General features: G+C 42.8%; 1 protein-coding gene across 6 annotated transcripts in view; it reads left to right on the top strand.

The window, feature by feature from the left end:
* The window catches only part of LOC137161279 (complement C3-like), an 82664-nt gene that overhangs the window by 20253 nt on the left and 43848 nt on the right, over nucleotides 1–18563 (top strand). For 5 of the 6 annotated variants that reach the window (XR_010922055.1, XR_010922054.1, XR_010922053.1 and 2 more), the window contains 17 exons: nucleotides 1002–1131; nucleotides 1629–1694; nucleotides 2782–2976; nucleotides 3478–3586; nucleotides 4494–4579; nucleotides 4778–4917; nucleotides 6398–6610; nucleotides 7643–7709; nucleotides 8941–9027; nucleotides 9691–9894; nucleotides 10731–10806; nucleotides 11911–12070; nucleotides 12887–12982; nucleotides 14010–14160; nucleotides 14746–14906; nucleotides 15300–15458; nucleotides 17153–17303. Coding sequence is in view for 1 of the 6 variants with exons in the window: in XM_067560403.1 (XP_067416504.1) it covers nucleotides 1002–1131; nucleotides 1629–1694; nucleotides 2782–2976; nucleotides 3478–3586; nucleotides 4494–4579; nucleotides 4778–4917; nucleotides 6398–6610; nucleotides 7643–7709; nucleotides 8941–9027; nucleotides 9691–9894; nucleotides 10731–10806; nucleotides 11911–12070; nucleotides 12887–12982; nucleotides 14010–14160; nucleotides 14746–14906; nucleotides 15300–15458; nucleotides 17153–17303 (2251 nt within the window). In the remaining 5 variants the exon portion in view is untranslated. The remainder of the gene's footprint in view (nucleotides 1–1001; nucleotides 1132–1628; nucleotides 1695–2781; nucleotides 2977–3477; nucleotides 3587–4493; nucleotides 4580–4777; nucleotides 4918–6397; nucleotides 6611–7642; nucleotides 7710–8940; nucleotides 9028–9690; nucleotides 9895–10730; nucleotides 10807–11910; nucleotides 12071–12886; nucleotides 12983–14009; nucleotides 14161–14745; nucleotides 14907–15299; nucleotides 15459–17152; nucleotides 17304–18563) is intronic. The other variant, XR_010922056.1, reaches the window with a different exon arrangement.

Below are 18563 nucleotides of genomic sequence, written 5' to 3'. Positions count from 1 at the left end.
TTATCATGGAGAATGACCACTACCAATTCACTGTCCTGTCCTACTGGCCTAACATCAGCTCCCAGGGTATTCACCAAATGCATTGCAGTAGTGGCCGCTTACCAATGCAAGAGAGGTGTTTATGTGTATCCTTGCCTGGACTACTGGTTGGTTCAGGGCCATTCCAAACATCACATGTAGGTCGCTGTCCACTATACCCTGCATCTATTCAACATCTTGAGTCTAAAACTGAACAAAGAAAATCAACTTAAAACCTCTACAAAGGATAGAATTCATCAGTGACATCCTGGACTCAACCTCTGCCAGGGCCTCCTGCCAGATTTCACACTATTCAGTACCTTTTGGCATCCCTTAAGGACCATCCCCAGACCACTGTGTGGAATTGCCTCAGACTCTTAGGGCACATAGCAACTTGTACCTATGTCATTTCTCACACTAGGCTGCACCTCCAGGCTTTTCATGCATGGTTTGCCTCAGTCTACTGCCCTGAGGTTCATCATCTAGGCAGATTGGTCTTCATTCCAGTCAGGATGTTGTCATCTCTGTCCTGGAGGATGAGCCAAGACAATTTTGGCAAAGGGGTCCTGTGATGCATGTTCACCCCACACCAGTCCCAAAAGGATGAAAAAAGCTTAGAATGGAGCCAATTAGTATGATAGGCCACACAATGAGGGGTTTAGGCTGGAGAAGCAATCCCTGACTGGACGATGGAGCTCAGCTGAGCAGGTGTGGGCTAGTATAAAGCCAGGAAGCTGGCAACAGAAATAGCTTGAAACTTGAAAGCTGCAGAGGGTGGTGTGGGTGACTCGGTGGGCAGCACTCTGCCATCTGAATCAGTGCTGTTCCCAGTGCTCCATGTTGCTAGCACTGAGCCCAGTGCTGCATAATGGGGCTAATGGGCATAGAGCTGCTGGAGGATTGATCTCAGAAAAGAGGTAAAACCACGGTTCTGACTGCTCATAGTAATTGAATGTCCTGTGACTCTTTCCCACTCCGCATAGATTTGGGACGCTGTTGAGAATAACGACATTGGTTGTACGCCTGGCAGTGGCAAGAACAATCTGGGTGTATTTGCAGATGCTGGATTGGCCTTGGTGACAAATGTTAAGCTTTCCACACCCACAAGAACAGGTATCACTAAGTGGAGCTGAAATTCCTTGCTCATTTTCTCAGTCCTAGAATTGCTTTTGACATTGGAGATTAAGAGCAGGTTAGACAAATACCTTTCAGGGATGGTCTAGATAATACTTAGTCCTGCACTGAGTGCAGGGGACTGGACTAGATGACCTCTTGAGTCCCTTCCAGTCCTATGATTCTATGACTGTTTGATCGCTGGCTGTCTCAGGGTATTAGTAATAGGATTCCAGAGCCTTTCACCTTTAAGTAAGTGATTCAGATCTGTCACTCCACTTGCCTGCATCTCAGTTTCTCTATCTGTAAAATGGAAATGATAATATTGACCTTTGTAACATGTGTTGAGATTCTTGAGGAAAGTTACTATAGATGAGCAGAATGTTATTGTTACAGCATGAAGAGCACAATGATCATTAACTGTCCCCCTTGTCAGTTGTCTCAGTAGAAACTCTGCTCTCTCCACAGTTTCATTTGCTGTTTGTCATCTTCTGCAGATCCAAAGTGCCCCCAACCAGCAATATTCAGGCATCGCTCCATTCAGCTCTCTAAGGCAAACAAAGGTAGGTACAAGTTAGATTGGGGAAATGGGATTTGCCATCCCTGATAAAACCATTTGTCCAGCCAGGCAAGTATTCTGCTTTCCAAGAATGGCTAATTTCTAATACATAAGAGAGAAGCAAAATTCCCACCTATCCTCATCCCCAGTGCAGATGACTTCTTATTGTAGTGCTGTACATGGGAGATGAAGGTGACTCCTAGGTTATGTGCTTGGGAGAAGGGGGAGGGAGGTGATGATATCAAAAGTAACAGAATGTGGGGATTGGAGATGGTTTAGGAAGAAAAATAATGAGCTCTGTTTTAAATGCATTATGCCGCAGCTGTATAAGGGAGTCTAAGTTGATGTAACTTACACACTTAGGGCAAGTCTACATTACAAAATTAAGTTGACCTAGGTTACATTGACATACAGCCACTGCGCTATTTTAATTGCATTTTGCATGGCCACACTATGCTCCTCATGTTGGCGGTGCGTGTCCTCACCAGGAACGTTTGCACCAGTGTAACTCTCAGTGGGGGGGCATTGTGGGACGGCTTCTGAAAGGCAGCAACAGTCGATGTAAGCAACACAGTGTCTGCTTACATCGACACTGTGTCGACTTAACTACATGAATCTAAGTGCTACGACTCTCACGGAGATGGAGTTAAGTGGGGATAGTGGGTGAGTTGCATCGGTGAGAGCTACATTTTAATGTAGATGCTTGCAGAGTTAGGTTGACAGAAGCTAACTCTGTAGTGTAGACTAGGCCTTAGGGGATGAAATAAGGTGTAAGTTAAAAAAGGGGACAGACTGCTTTAACATATACTTTCTAACATCCTCCTGGTCAGCTACTTTTCTTGCTACACCTTTAGTGATGAATAAGAAGGTGTAGCTACACAGTAGTAAGGGGATGTGAGAGTGAGGGAGTCTAAACTGGGGTAACATACACATTATAGTGTCTGAAAGAAAGTATAAATTCCACCAGCTTTTACTCGTCTTTGGCTCATCCCCAGAAGACAGTGAAGAGAATTAAGAAAAGTCTCAGGGCAAGACACAATAGAGTCAATAGAGACTCAGCAGCAGGCACACTGTGGTTTGTACCATTTCAGTGGCATGGTACCAGGATGAGAACCTGAAAAAATGCTGTGAAGATGGGATGCATGAGAACCCCATGGGGCACAGCTGTGAGAAGCGAGCTCAGTACATTTGGAAGGGGAAACAGTGCAACATGACATTCCTCAATTGCTGCAACTATATCAAGATGATGCGGGACAAGCAACAGGAGCTTCCACTGGAAACATCAAGCAAGTATCAGGGTTGTAATATCACTCAAAGGAGTGAGGCTGGGAGAATGGTTCAGAATGTGAAGCATCCCTGCTCATGTTCTCTGACCACGCACCCAAGTTAGAGCCTGGTGGGCTTGAACATAATGGAACGATGATGACATTTGTGTCACACCACTTCAGTGTTATGCCACAGGTAAACTAGTGCTCTAGGAGCACATCACAGAGCAGGTAGCAGGAGTAGGCTGGCCACAGGGGAAAGCAGTCACAAGAATAGCCCTTCACTCTGAGAGCCTGTGTGGAAGCAGGCAGCCAAGTAAAGGGAAGACAAGAGGTTGGCGTCTTACTCATCCATCAGTCTGCCCGTGCTACATCATCAGAACATATAAAATCTTCTGGGGTGGCAGTGTCCAGACACTATCACATGTCACAGCATCGTTGTCTTAATGGTGAGTTTGGAGTTTGCCAAACTTGGCAGCTAAACCAAGAAAGCTGAGCAGATGGTCTGGTTTGATTTCCCAGGTGACCTTGATGATTTCTTATCAAATGAAGAGATCTTTTCAAGAAGCCTTTTCCCAGAGAGCTGGTTATGGCAAACGGAACAGCTGACTAAGCCACCGAATAGAGATGGGTGAGAGTGTGTAGCTGTGTTGCTCTCCTTGCTCCCTGCAATACTTTGCTCCACTGTCAAAACCCTAGCATAAACTGGCAGAACCCTACTGAAGTCAGTGCCTTTCACCAGAAGTCTCCCCAAACCATTTACTCATGGACTTACCAGTTTTCATATAGGAATCACTTCACCCATAACTGAAATGTGGCCACTTTTGAGTTTGATGACTGAGCATCTTAGGACAGGAAGTGAAGAAAAAAATTTCATCTAATTGAAACCACAGGGAGAATATTTATGAATTGCCCCAAAAATGTGCAGAGCAAATAAAAAGACATGACATCATCCAGGAGAAAAATCTAATGTCCTTTGCATTCACATAGAGTTTTTCATGTTCAAAGCTCTTTACAAACATTATTATCTAGTTAATACACAGAAACACCCTTTGGGGTTTGGTCATTCCCATTTTACAGCTACCAAAACTAAGGCACAGAGATGGATCTCATACAGGAAGAGGATTAAAACTCAGGAGTTCCTGTTTCCCTGACTTGTGCTTAAATGTCCAGACCACACTTCTTTCCATTAAAAGAGAGTGTCATTACCAGATTGGTAGATAGATACTCTGGACCTAGTTCCCTGCCTCTTACAAAAAATGCCCTAGGATCTTTAATGACCACAAGGGGTCAGGAATTTGGTTTTACAAATCCCCGAAAAGACAGCTGCCTCTAAAAGCTTATTTATTCATATACTGTGCTGATGGTGCTTTGGCTCAGTACTGACTCAGAGGGAAGATCCTGACCATAATGGGTCAGGATTTCAGTTTTACATCTCATCTCTAAGACAGGTCTATTTGGACCCTAGGATTGGGAAGGACCATGAAGCACCAGCTTCTTCTTTCTATAAAATAATCTGCCATTCTCTTACCCTGTAGAATCTTTTCCAAGACGATGCCTCTTTTCCTGAAGGATTCCATCACTACCTGGCAAGTGCTTGCTGTGAGCCTCTCGGAGACCACAGGTGAGGAGTACAGCCCACTCGTTGGTGAGCAGGGGAGTGCAAGTAGGAATGCTAATGGAGAACACGCTCCAGGCTGCAATGAGCACTGGAAATATCACAGTGAAATGGAGCAGTCGATGAGACAGCAAACATGTTTCATCACTAAAGTATATGCTGCCCTGTTTCTGACCCTGGGTCCTTTCCCATTGACCTGTTCAGGGATCTGTGTGGCTGATCCCTATGAAATAATGGTGACACAAGAATTCTTCATCGACCTCCAGCTGCCCTACTCGGTAGTGCGGAATGAACCGGTGGAAATCCAAGCTATTTTTCACAACTATCAGGAGCAGGATATCAAGGTAAGCTTGCTGTCCCACAGGGCTCTGAAATTTACTTGGGGCTTAGAGGAAGAGGACACCCAAGCACAGAACATGGCCAACTCCAATCGTTCAAAAATCTTGACACAGACAACCCTAAAATAACAAGATGGGCTTAAAAATCATGAGGTTTAAAATAAATTAATTAATTAACGTATTTCTGGTTTGCCTTTGTTTTTCATTTTTTTAACTTTTAGGAGGAGCTGCTTCCTCCACCCCAAATTTGAGGGAGATTGTTTCAATATGAAAAGTCAGCCTGTAATGCACATGCACTATTGGGGAGGTGGATTTCTCTTTCCTTCTCCCAACCTCCATGGTAGAGATAAGAAACTCTCATTCTTTCCTTCTCCAATTCCTTGCCCTTTCCTCGCCACACCTACTCTTCAATTCCTCTCTATCATACTCCTTCCATTCATCTCCATTTTTGTCTCATATTTTCTTACCCCTTCCTTGTGCCCCAATCACCTTCGCCCTTTCCTGTCTCCCTGATCTATTGGCCTTTTCAGAGGTAGTGTCAGCCTAGTGTCTCAATCAAAACTGATGTTTCACACAGATTCTTTCCTGAAGTTTACACATTAAAATTTTCAGGGCATCACTAAGTCATATATAGCCCAGGTACTATGTAGCAGCTGACAGTTATACCTGTCTGAGAGTTGATTGGCATCCTGTGTGGGAATAAGGTGGTGGTTTCATAGCAGAAGATTTTGCAACATTGTCATGTCAGCTTAAATACCTTCCAATGGTAGCTCTAATTACAGGACATTGGCTGTTCTACCCATCCAAGCACCATTAACAGACAGGTGGATGTGATAAAACACAGTGAGTGCTAGGTGGAAAAGATCCAGATCTGTCTGTATTTATGGAATTGTGGGGGGAGGAAGACCTCAAATCCAACAAAATGAAATATGTTCAAAATACCAGTATCCCCACCACAAGTGGCTCCCTTTGGCGCTTTTTTGGCAACTTCAGCAGAAACACCAAGGACTAATGGGCTGGGGAAGCTGAAATCCTATGTCATCATTATCCATGGCCCCTCCAGATCAGGGTTGAAGCTCATTGGCCAGCACATGTGGGTAAACTATCCATGCTGTATCTGATCTGTAGATAAACAGAGGATTTCATTCTCTAGTGGCTGGCAATCCAGCACTTTAGTATACAATAATGTGCTTCTTGTATACATACACTATACAGCTGACCACGTGCTCCCATTATCGGAATTTGAATTAAACTGTTTCAACCCCACTTTATGCATCCTTTGGTTAACAGTCCCTATGCTAAAGTTCCTGCAGGCATTACAGTGCTAAGCTTTGTTGTAGAGCCCAATCCTGTTCGATTTTGTGCACCCTCAAATTGCAGAGTCATGGAACAATAAGAAGGGTTGGGCCCTTAACTTGTCATAGCATGGGGGACGTCCTCTGCCATTTTCCTCTGTCTGACTGCCACATCTCTGTTTTTTTATCAGGTCCAAATGGAGCTGATGTACAACCCAGCTTTCTGCAGTCCATCCTCTTCCAAGGCAAACTATCAGCAGATCTTCAATATGAAAGCTAGGTCCTCTAAGGCCATGCCATTTGTGATTGTCCCCCTGCAACTGGGATTCCACGACATAGAAATCATAGGAGCTCAGTCACACTCTACTGTGGCTGATGGTGTGAAAAAGAAGCTGAACGTTGTGGTAAGTACCAAGTCATGGCCCTTTGTCCACTGTAGGGCAAGAGGCTGGAGGACAGACTGTGGCTGGTCTCTGGAATCTCTGCTTTATCTTAACCATGAAAATTAACGCTCGCATCCCTATTTTCATCTCACTTCCTTTCCTCCACTGTGGCAAGCATAGCAGGGTTGAGACTGGCCTGGTGGTCTTGCATTTGGCTCCAGAAGACATCACATAAGAGACCAAGGTTCAGTTCATTAGGCCCAGTGTCTTGCTCATTGGACCAGTAGGTAGTGGAATCAATGCAGACTCAGTGCACCTAGGGAGTGCCTCTTATCATTCTATAATGACCCCTATTAGCCAAGCAAAGAAGCATAATTGACTAGTTCTAAAGGGACTCTTAGTTGCATCTTAAAGGCCCCACACACTAATTTTACTGTACAATGAGTCAGTTATTTGTGGTGTCCTCCAAGAATTATCTTACTAAATTCTCCCCAAAATCCTTAGGATGGCCCTGAGCATATGTGTGTGATCATGGTGAATGGGAGTCAGTTATATTTGGTTGGGTTGTCCAAAATTCTAAGCTGTCTCTTTCCCATCTAGGTCTTCTCCTCCACAGAATGTCTGATATTTTTGGTACTTGATGGGAAATCTCACTGAAAGATCAGAGGATAGAGAAGCCTTTCAGTGAAGACACAAACATCATATAACAGTGAGATGCTCCCCGTCTTACCTTGAGGACTGTGCAAGACAAATTCATCTCTAGTAAAACTCAGCTGAAGTCAGTGGAGTTTCACTGAGGATGAATTGGGCTCAGGAGTTGGTTTTGTGAATGTGACATCCAGCTTTTCCTCAGGAATTCTGATCTGGATGCTTCTTAAATAGGATCTAAAGTGGAACTGGAGAGTGCCTAGTATCTCCAGATATCATGGTCCAATCCTAGACTCAACATAGGTGTTTACTTACTTCCTACTGTTGTTTCATGTGTTCCTCACCATCACTGAAAGCATCCTATAGTGACACTGTATTTAAAGCATTTGTCCTTGTTCTTTCTAGCCTGAAGGGACAAGACAGATGAAAACAATCACGTCCATTCTCTTGGATCCAGTTAGGGAAGGAATAAGTAAGTAACAATAATGATTTGCCTTTAGATAGTGCCCAAGGAGAGGAGTTATTCACCCACTAGCAGCCCTTTTCTCTTTGGAACTCCCCGCAAGCTGCTTCTTACCCTCTTGAGGTCTCTTACCAAGCTTCCTTATATGCCTATCCCCTTTCCCAGTATGCACTGTTACTATAGCATCCATTCTGACCTGAAATTAGTAACAGGCCTGTGCCTGATGTGGGTGCCCCATCCTTTAAACAGTTTCTTGGGAGTAACCCCATTAGTGTGCCAGAATCCAGGGGTTCACACTTTTCCACAAGGGCAGGCCACACATCTAGAATTCCAGGACTGGGTCTTTGGGCTCCAGCACTCACTATTTCCCACTGTGAGCTCCTATAATGAGTCCCCCTTAATTCAGATTCCTGCAGAGACTTTGCCTTCTTAGGAGCAACGCAACTCCATAAGTATTTGCAGTGACACAGGGCAGGCTTTCTAAAGCAAAGGAGCATTTATTAGTCAATTGGAATAAAGCATCAATGAGATTAGCACAGAAAAAAACAAGCTCAAAACAGAGTCCAGATTGATAGGTTCAATGGCTTTGCCATTCCATGATTATCTGGGCTCCGTCTTTTCTCTCTCTGTTCCTGCCTTTGTGACTTCTGTTCACCACACCAACCTAAAAGACAGTCCCTTGACACCTTATTCCTTTGTTTCCATCTGTGGTCTTTTCACTGTGCTTCCCTGCAGAGCGTTGGAGGAAGTCGCCTGCTTTTGGTTGTCCCAGTCGTTAAGTGTTACTGGCCCAGTCCTTGACTCTTCCAGTGTCAATTCAGGGTCTCCCATTCATGTGTGTAGAGACCAGTCAGCTCTTGTTAAAATGTCTGACAGAGACAGCTTACATGGCTCAGCCCACTAGCTCTTATCTCTTTTATCTTCCTTGTTGGCCCCAATGGGTAGCCATACAAAGTGGGTAGGTGCTATGAATCATATATATATATAGTTCATAAAAACATTACAAAAAATTCCCACATTCATCGCACAAGCCTATGCCTGACACGGGTCTGCCCTTAAAGGGATAGCAAACACTGTAACAGCCCTCTCCATCTTCCCAGCCCACGATTTTGGACTCTGCGTGAATGTAAAGAGCCTGCTGAGTAACATTTGAGAAGCAGCAGTAGCAGCATCCAGGGCACTGGAACAGTCAGGCTGAATGCTATGATTATTTAACGTGGTTCTCTTTCACTCTTTTCAGATGGGGTCCAGGAAGTGAAGGTGGAAGCTGCAAATATAGATGACATGGTTCCAAACACAGAATCGCAGACCAGAATCATAGTCCAAGGCAAGAGCTTGTGATTTTAAAGAATATTATGCTTAGATGTAGAACAGGATATAGAGAGTTAATGGCTGAGGTAAGTAACACCATGGCAAATGTGCTCATAAATGAGGTGTATGCAAGGGGCAGAAGAGAGCTAGCATAGAGGACAGAACATGTGAATATAACTATGTCATATACTGCTAATACACTAAGATCGTTTACCCTCTAGCTCACGTGGCTTTTGGAGCAGGAGTATCTGGATTCTCTCCCTGTTGTAGCCATGAAGTTCTGAATGCCCATGATATGCAACATTGGGACCGCTATGATGTGCCCATGGATTTATTATAGGATATTTAGATCAATGTACGATTTCAGGAGAGTGGCAAGTAGTAGGTATGGACTTATGTAATATGAGGGCTTGGGGAAAGGACTGTGTTGGTGGGAGGTGTATTAGGGGATGCCTTCGGAACACAGGTTTGGATCAACTGATCCAGTCCTAGGGACCCGATCCTGCAGCATGCTGGGTTCCTTGATTTCAGTGGCTGCTGAGAGAACTTGGCACATTGCTGGATTACATCATTAATCCTATACTGCCCATTGAGGAGTCACGCTCTCTCTCTCTGCTGCCATCCTCACCAACCCTGGCTCTCTGCTTGAATTCACACACCGTGTTCTTCTTTTGGCCAGGAAGGCCAGTGGTTCAGCTGACAGAAGAACCCATTGATGGTACTGGCCTGAACCAATTCATCATGAAACCTCTTGGCAATGGCGAGGTTAACATCATGAAGATGTCCACAACAATCATCACCACCCACTACCTGGACATCACTGAGCAGTGGGAGAAGATTGGAGTGGATCGCAGGGCTGACGCTCTCAATCTGATCATGCAAGGTAAGAGGTTCTCATATCAGACAGCAGATCCCTACACAGGCTCATGTTCTTTACTAGCATGTGGATATTCCTTATCTGGCTATTGTATGTCAACAGGATTGGTCAGGGGAATAGTAGCTGAATACTGAACAATTCACCCATATGCTGCCAGTTCAAATCTGTCACAGCTCAGGAATTGCAGAAAACTCACTTTTTCATGGCTATTCCATGGACTGAGTTCCTAGGTCTCAGTTCAGTTCCTAGTGGGACAGATGTCCACAACATCAAAATCACTGCTACAGTTGGCAGACACAATAAAGAGGCCACAGACTGAATGGCTCATGGAGAATGAACTGTCCACATTGTCTCTTATGTTTTTCTTAGGTTTCCTCCTACAAAGCATCTTTCTGTCTCTGGTTCTTGTGCAGTGCTAAGGTCATGGCTCTGTGTGCACCATGAGCAGAGTCTAGATGTGATGGGTGCATTAGAAACTCATAGGCAGAATGAAAAGTAACATGGATCCTGGTTGCTGGAGTGCTCAGTTCAGGAGCTTCATGAGCTGGGTGGGCTCTTGGTCTGTTATTATTAGCACCTATAGGATAGATCTAATGTAGAAGGTAAGACACACAGGCAGAAGACAAAAGAGGAGGAAAGGCAGGAAGAGAGACAACACAGATGTGAGGCAAGAGAAAAGCATCACAGAAAGTTTTCAGTGGGGAGACAGACAGCACAGAGGGTGTGATACTTCGGTTTGATTGTGCCCCCTCAATTATGTTTGGATGACCGCCTTGCCCATGTAAAAGCCTGTGGTTAAAAATTAGACAGATATTTCCTAGATATTTCTTGCTCTTTTTCAGGTTACACACAGCAGTTAGCTTTTAAAAAACCTGACCACTCCTATGCAGCTATCATAAACCGGCCATCGAGCACTTGGTAAGCACAGCTGTCTTGTAACACTTTCCTGATCACTGAAGGGCTGTACTATTACTTGACAAGATTTTAAACAGAGCAAGTCAGTCTCCTCTTCAAAACCAATGTAAAAGATTATGGGTCTGATTTTCATTGACACTAAGGTCACTTTATTTTATTCTGGCAGTGTAAAGGGTTTCCTTACAGTGGCCATTAATTATATTTACGCTTACTTTAAGGCCCCTCTACACTACCAGAGCAATGTAAGGCAGCCTTAGTGTAAATGAGAATCCAGCCCAGATGTTAATGAAATGAGGGGGCCTGGGTGGTTTAGGAGATTAGTAAAGGCATACAGGACCTCTCATGTTTAGGTTACTCATCTGAATCTGGTCTTAGCCAGTAGAAACTAATGCTTATTAGTACTTGATGGCTGTTTCCTGGTTTATATGAGATGTGTTAAGTGGGTCTCAATCCAGTTCTCAATGGGTAGGTTTTCACAGCACATAAATTCACTGTTGCAGCTATACCACCTTTGGGGTGTCATCTCACTACACTATGTGGATTCATACTTGTTTAGCATTTGGATGAAAGATTGCTATGGAAACCTTTGTGCTTTGAGTTCCTGTACGTAGCTCCCACATAGCGTGGTTGTGCCCCATGCATAGGAGTTCAGAAGCTTTAAAAGCAGTGCCCAGTAGGGGCTTCACATGCACCCCTCATGGTCTTTCTCCTCCTCCTCTCTGGAGAACATAAAAGGGCAACAAAATGTCACCACCCCCTCAGTTTATTCTAACCGCCCTTTGGCAGAGAGGCGTGTCCTCCTTAGATAGTTACTGGGCCTTTTAGTGTATATTATTTAGTTTTCTTGTTTTGTTTTAGTTTATCTAGCTACATATTAGTTAATTTCATCTATCAGTTCCTTTGGCTAGTCAATTTAATCACTTAACTCACTGAGACTAGTCAATTTCATGTTGCAGTGGGTTGGCAAGGGAAAAAACATTAGATTAGAGTTTTGGAGAGGATTAAAGTACAACCTTATGCCAGATCCTCATTTGCCAGGATTTCCAAATGTTAGCTGTGACTCTTTGATTGAGAACAAGTGATTGATATTGTATGTTGACCCATTAGGCTGACAGCATATATAGCAAAGGTCTTTGCTATGGCTATCACACTAGTGCCTATTGAATACCAAGGAATTTGCGGGGCTGTGAGGTGGCTGTGGCTGGAAAAGCAGAAAACTGATGGGACTTTCAAAGAAGATAACCCTGTGATCCACAGTGAGATGGTGGTAAGTTCCTAAAAAACCCCAACCACACCCCATCTTCTCAGCCTAGAAGCTTGAAACTTCAAAAATCAGAAAATGTCAGGTACTGGGATGTGAGTGGTCAGGTTCAATGGTTAGAGGCTAATAGGCAGTCAGGCCTGAGGGATCGAGCTGGATTTGGTAGGCAGGGTTCAGAGCCTAGGGTCAAGATGGAGTCAGTAGCCAGGAATCAGGGAGCAGGGAACAAAGCAAGATCTGTATCAGCAGCAGGTCAGGGATCTGCCTTGTTGCACAGATGATTTACTGGTGTTCTCTCCAGACTTAAATAGTAGATCTGGACCAATCAGAGATCCCTTCCAGTCTTCTCTACCATGGACAGCACTTCCTACAGTGACTGGTCTCCCAGGTATGTTGACCATGGTTCTGCCAAGGTTGCCTGGTGGCGGCATGAAAGTGCCCCCTGCCTGGAGGCCTGCAGATGTGGATTCAAGTCCCATGAATCCTCATAGCAAGCACTCTAGATTTTTAAAACCAAAATCCTCATAGCAAGCACTCTAGATTTTTAAAACCAAAATCCTCATAGCAAGTACTCTAGATTTTTAAAACCAGAAGGGCCCATTATGATCACCTAATGTGACACAGGCCATAGGATTTCATCCAGTCATTTCTGCACTGAGTCCAGTAATTATTATTATCTATTATGCGTATTACCATAGCACCTTTTTTATTATTATCATATATGTTAGGGACCTGCTATTATTTCTTTGTATGTCTTTATTAAAATAGCAAATACTCAAATGATTTTTCTGAACCAGAGATTTGTCCTTTGTTCCCCTTTAGGGAGGGTATCAGGGTGCTGAGCCAGAAGTATCTTTAACAGCTTTCGTTCTCATTGCAATGCTAGAGTCCAAAGTTATCTGTAAGGATCATCTCAGTGTGAGTATCTTTGCTTATTGATATTCTTGTCCACATTATCCATCTTTTCAATCTTTTGGTTCTAATCCCTTTACCTCAAAAGCAGAAATTGTGGTGTGTAAGCTACATATGATGTAAGGAATCCAGTGTTGGAGGAGTTATGAGAAATGCCGGATTTTTTTCCTCCACACCTTCCTCACCTCCAGAAGAACTCGGGTTTCGAATTCCTTTGTAATGCCATGTTCTATGCCCTCTGAAGACATTGCTGGAAGAGGAAAGTCAAGAAGTAGTATTTGTAACCTAAAAATACCAAATAGACAAATTTTAAAAACTATAAGGTCATCTTCATACATGATAGAAGAGGAGGGGTTTTTTAATTTAGTGTGGGGGTGTTTTATAGCAAAATTTCTTGCCAAAAATATGAGGAATGTAAACACAGCTGTGGGATTGAAATAGTTTGTTTCCCACCCAGAAGCAGGAAATGGCAACTGTATCAAACTGGGTAGCTGAAGGAATTGTTAACAGACCATGGTATCTTTCATTTCTAAATACCTTATTCTAATCAAGTTCAGATAGGTAGTGACTGAAAAATATTACCATTTCATGGTTTTTGTTGGTCTAAGTGACACATGGTCTCCATCCAGTTACTAGTAAGCAAGAGTATCATACAGTCCACCTCCACAATTGGCCCTCCTTGTTGTCAGGCTTACCAGAGAGACCAAGAACTGAATGCGCCAGGGAGACTGCACTCATCTCTCTAACCTCTACAGAGGGTTCCGCCCATGTCCAAGAAGAGGCATACTGCATCCGAGTGTCTGGTGGGGGCTGAGTTGAGGAAAGGTGATCTGCCAGTGTATCTATTCTGTAGATAAATAGAGAACTTCAGCCAGACTCATCTGTCTCATACATTTCAACAGAACAGGATTTACACAATCAAGCTAAGACAAACTAAAATAAAATTATGTGGCTAATTAAATGAATAAATAGAATCTCAGCCTTATCGATAGGTATGATGATTTCTTGCCTCGTCTTTCTTTAAACTTTGTAGAGTTTAGATGAGAGCATCAGGAAAGCTGGGGAATACTTATCCACAAGGTACAGCTCTCTGGGAAGACCCTACACTGTGGCTATCACATCCTATGCATTAGCCTTGTTGGGGAAACTGGATGATGAGAAGGTACTCATGACAGCTTCGAAAGGTAAAGTTTTATGGCTAATTCAGTAACAGAAAGATGTGGCCATGTTGGGAGGGAATTCAAAAGCGAGCACCGAAAATGATGAAGGGAGGTAGAGAAAGATACAACAGTGTGGGGATACAGTGTAATGGCCATTCCTTCAAACATTTACTGCCAAGGATAGTTCTTACTATGCTAAATAGTCCCATTGAAGTCAATGTTACTAACTTAGGTAGTATCATTTATGCTTGGAAATATTCCCAAACGATAACTACATTAAGATGGAGTTGAAGTTTGGAGTACGTATCAGTACAATACATTACAGAGAAGTTGTAAATATCCCCAAAATAAGCAGGAAATTCAGACTTAAGGTTAAACTTAAAATAAATCCAAATGCATTGAGGTATGGAAACAATGTACACTCTCAACCTTAATGTAACTTTTTGTTTGGGAATATATGATAGCTATGGATTTGTTACCATTGTTTGTTGCTGGCAGGATTGCGGGGATGGATCAGAAGATGGTATTTTTCACTCAGGTCTGCTCAGAATGAACCATTCTGAGGCGTGAGGATGATTTCTCTAGTTCTGTTTCTTTGCTGGTGTTTAGATGGAAATTGTTGGGAGGAACAAGACACGTCCACCTTCAACACTGAGGGCACCTCATATGCATTGCTAGCCTTGCTGTATTTGAAGAGGTTTGATTTGGCTGGAGCTGTAGTCAGATGGCTGACACAACAGACATACTATGCAGGGGACTATCACTCCATAGTGAGTATAAGCTTCCTTTACCGGTAAATTCCTCCAAGTTGCATATATAAGATTTGTGGGAAGTCTCCAAAAGGAAGGGTTGGGGAAATCCTCATAACTTGAATAATTTAAAATTGGACTGTATAAAGGCCTGGAACATACACTGTTGGAACAATCTTTCAGTGACTTCAGAGATATACTCTCCCCCCAAAAATGTTTTCTTAAACTGAAGTTAATATTGAAAAGCTGAACATTTAGTTAAACTTTAAGTTTACTTTAAAAACCTTACAAGAATATTGTAGTTATCAAAATCAACCATAAATAGTCTAGGAAATTCAGAATTATTTCTGGTTTTGAAGCTTTCGAACGTTCATTGCAATAAAGTGGCTTTTTATCATTGTTCTGGTTTTGTAGGCCACCATTGTGATGTTCCAAGCTCTTGCGCAGTACCACAGAGATAGATCATCAGGGATCAATACAACGTTGGATGTGTCTTTTGTCTTACCTGGCCATTCTAAAAAGATCACACTAAGAATTCATCATAGAAATGTGCATTTGACCAGAAAAATTGAGGTACTGTACATTTCTGAGTGATTGGGGAACCTTACAAGTTGTTACATCTGTTGCAGAGAAGGGGGACCCAACGAGAAACTCAAATCTGAACCTGTCCATGCAGTTTGTGTCCTGGGTTGTAACTGTAGTCAAAACTGATGTAGTCCGATATGAAGTACATTTCTCAAACAACGAAGCTTGAGAAATTTCATTCAGTGTGAAAGATGCGATTTCTGTGATTGTGATAAAAAAAAATCACAGAAACTCATTGAAAGTCACAGAAACTTCACCTGACCAGATGATCTTTAGACCATGTCTATACTGATAGCAGCAAATTCGCCGCCGCCAGATCAATCTTTCTGGATCAATTGAGCTGTCAATGCAGACCCGCTCAATCGATCAGGAAGTCGACACTGGTAAACCACCCCCTCAAGTAGCACAGCGCAGTGTAGACAGCGCGCAGAAGGGAAGCAGAGCAGTTGACGTGAGTTACGCAAGCTACTCTGCGTAGTTTGCGTAACTCCTGTCGACTGCCGTCGAATCTCCAGGTAAGTGTAGACCAGCCCTTAGAAATGTTTCTGCCATTTGGCCCTGAAATCTCATGTGAATGACTCACAGGGTTTTGATGCTGACAAAGGTGAACTCAAACCCCAATTCTGGGATAGTCTCCGACCATATCCCTAGTCCAGATCCAGATCTGAGTATCATCTCCTTCTCTCATCTCTGTTCTGTTCAGACTTTTCTTTACAATACCTTTTAAAGTACTTTAGTGTAGTCATGACTAGTTAGTTCAGGCCAGGACTTAGAGAGATACTGTGTGGTGACAGCTGGCAATACATGCTATGCTATGGTTAGAGAGAATCCTGGGTCTGTTTGCATCCAGCAACTTCAATAAAAGATACCTTTAAATTTATCAGAGCTGAGTCTTATCCCTTCTCTACCCTGAGGCAAACTACAGGTATAAGCCACAGAACAAAATTATTCAAAAGAAAAATCCACCCATCCATCCAATGCTATTAGCAGAGTATGTGTAGAAGGTCACTAGTCAAGGCTGAAAGTAGGTGGGTCTATCCCGTGGCTCACAACTACTGCGGGACAAACACCAAAGAACTTCATAGGGCAAGACGTAGAGCATAGTATCTGCCACGTCTCAGACTCAGGGACTCCAACTTCAAAGGGCACAAGTTCTCTCTAGCATTTGAAAAGAAAGAGGTGCCAGGGGGCTGCATGGGTGAGTCAATTGGAAACAGACTATGGAGCCTTTCACCTCTCACTCGCCATGTCAAGTCTAGCTCAGCCTAATAGGGACCAAAAACCACCATTATCATATGATGCTGTTCACTAGCCTGCAGGAAATGAGATGGTGGGGGTCAGCTCAGTTCCATGTGAGCAGGTCTCAGCAAAGAGGCCAGTGACTGAAGGAACTGTTGAGAAGTAACTTCCCTTTCAGCCTTAATAACAACAACACATTTAGCACTTGTACATATTAAGTACCCTTAGAAATGCCTGACTTGGAACAAAGTTGAAGCACATTAAGGGGGCAGTTCTGTGTGAAAGCTTGCCCTGTAGCAATTCTGCATATAGAGGAAATTAAAATCTCCATGCTGTCAGTCTGGCTTCTTTCACAGGCACTAACTCCTAACTCCTCTTGTCCTATTTAAAATGATGAAATAAATGTAAGGAATCCATCACATCTAAGCGCAGGTTCTTTACAGAGCAAATTCAATGAAAACTTCACCGTCACAGCAGAAGGCAACGGACAAGGGACATTAACCGTGGTGACTGTTTATAATGCAAGGCTACGGGAGGATGAACCCCAGTGTAAGAGCTTTGACTTGAGGGTGTCTGTCCAAGAAGCCCCAGATGGTAAGTCACCCCTCCATCATTTCTGCTCTGAATGACTGGTTTAAATTTGCTGTAGCTGCCCATATCTGAATTCAAGGCTAAATTCTGCTCAGTTACACCAGTTTAATCTGAAGTAATTCTGAAGTGCAGTGGATTTACACTGGTGTAATAGAGCAAAATTTGGCCTGATATGTCTGTAAGTCATGCTCCTCACTTTAAAAATGAACCACTGAGATTTTGTGAAATTTTCACTATGCAAATTCCCGGACCAGGAACAAAATTGAAGGCCAGGCTTGAAAATTAGCAAATAATAAATATTTATGCATTGTTTAATACATTGTTTATTATTCACACACATACATGGTGATTCAAATAACAAATAAAGACACGGGGACTGATTTTTTTCAGAGGTGCTGAGCTCTGATAAATGGGAGCAGTTCATATTTAAGGCGAGGAATATGACTCATTGAAACACCAGACCAAATTCTGCTCTCAATTACACCAGGGAAATCCATTGCAGTCCATAGAGTTACTTCAGATTTAAACCTCTGAAAGTCAGGCCCAGATTTCCTGCTCAGAAGTGTTTACAAAATTAGATTCCAGTCCTGCAGTGACTTATGGATGTCCTTCACATTACACACACTTAAATTTAAATAAAACAGACACATTCAAACATAAAAACCCAAGTGAAAACCTGTTAAGTGGCTAAGAGACAAAAGTGCAAAACTCCAAACCAGAAAGCCTAGAAGAGGGTAAAAGTAGGTATCTACACACATCACCATCTCACACAGACATAACCCCAAGAAAACATCATTCATTCCCCTAGCAAATCAAGCCTTTTCTGATTACAGCAAAAACTAAAGTAACCTTAGCTCTGCCATGTATTGATGTCATTAGCAAAAAATGTTAATATATCTTTAAAAATCAGTTTAATCTAATCTGGGACTATAAACACTATTACACATTAATCATAACTGTATGGTTATTGCATGGCATCAGTCTGCAAGGGAATTATTAGTTATTTGGGTGCCTTGACTATGTGTTTCCATACCTTAACATGTTTGAATTTCTGTTAAATTTAATTATGTCTCTGAATTTCCTGGCTTTGTAATGCTTGTTTTCAGGAGAATTACAACATTTTTGTAATATTTTTACTCTTAAGTAACTGATACGTACTTTCAGCCTCAGTTGCAGTTGAAGGTAATTGTTATCTGGGAATTATATTTGTATTCAAGGTTCTGGGCTGGCTTGTTGCAGAGAAAGCAGCTAGCAAAAAATTTT

The sequence above is a fragment of the Emydura macquarii genome, unplaced genomic scaffold (assembly GCF_026122565.2).
Source record: "Emydura macquarii macquarii isolate MOO-44397 ecotype Brisbane River unplaced genomic scaffold, CSIRO-AGI_Emac_v2 contig_2292, whole genome shotgun sequence".
In the NCBI taxonomy this organism is placed as follows: domain Eukaryota; kingdom Metazoa; phylum Chordata; order Testudines; family Chelidae; genus Emydura; species Emydura macquarii.
Note: the sequence above shows the minus strand (reverse complement) of the source record. Positions and strands in the feature narration are given on the sequence as shown.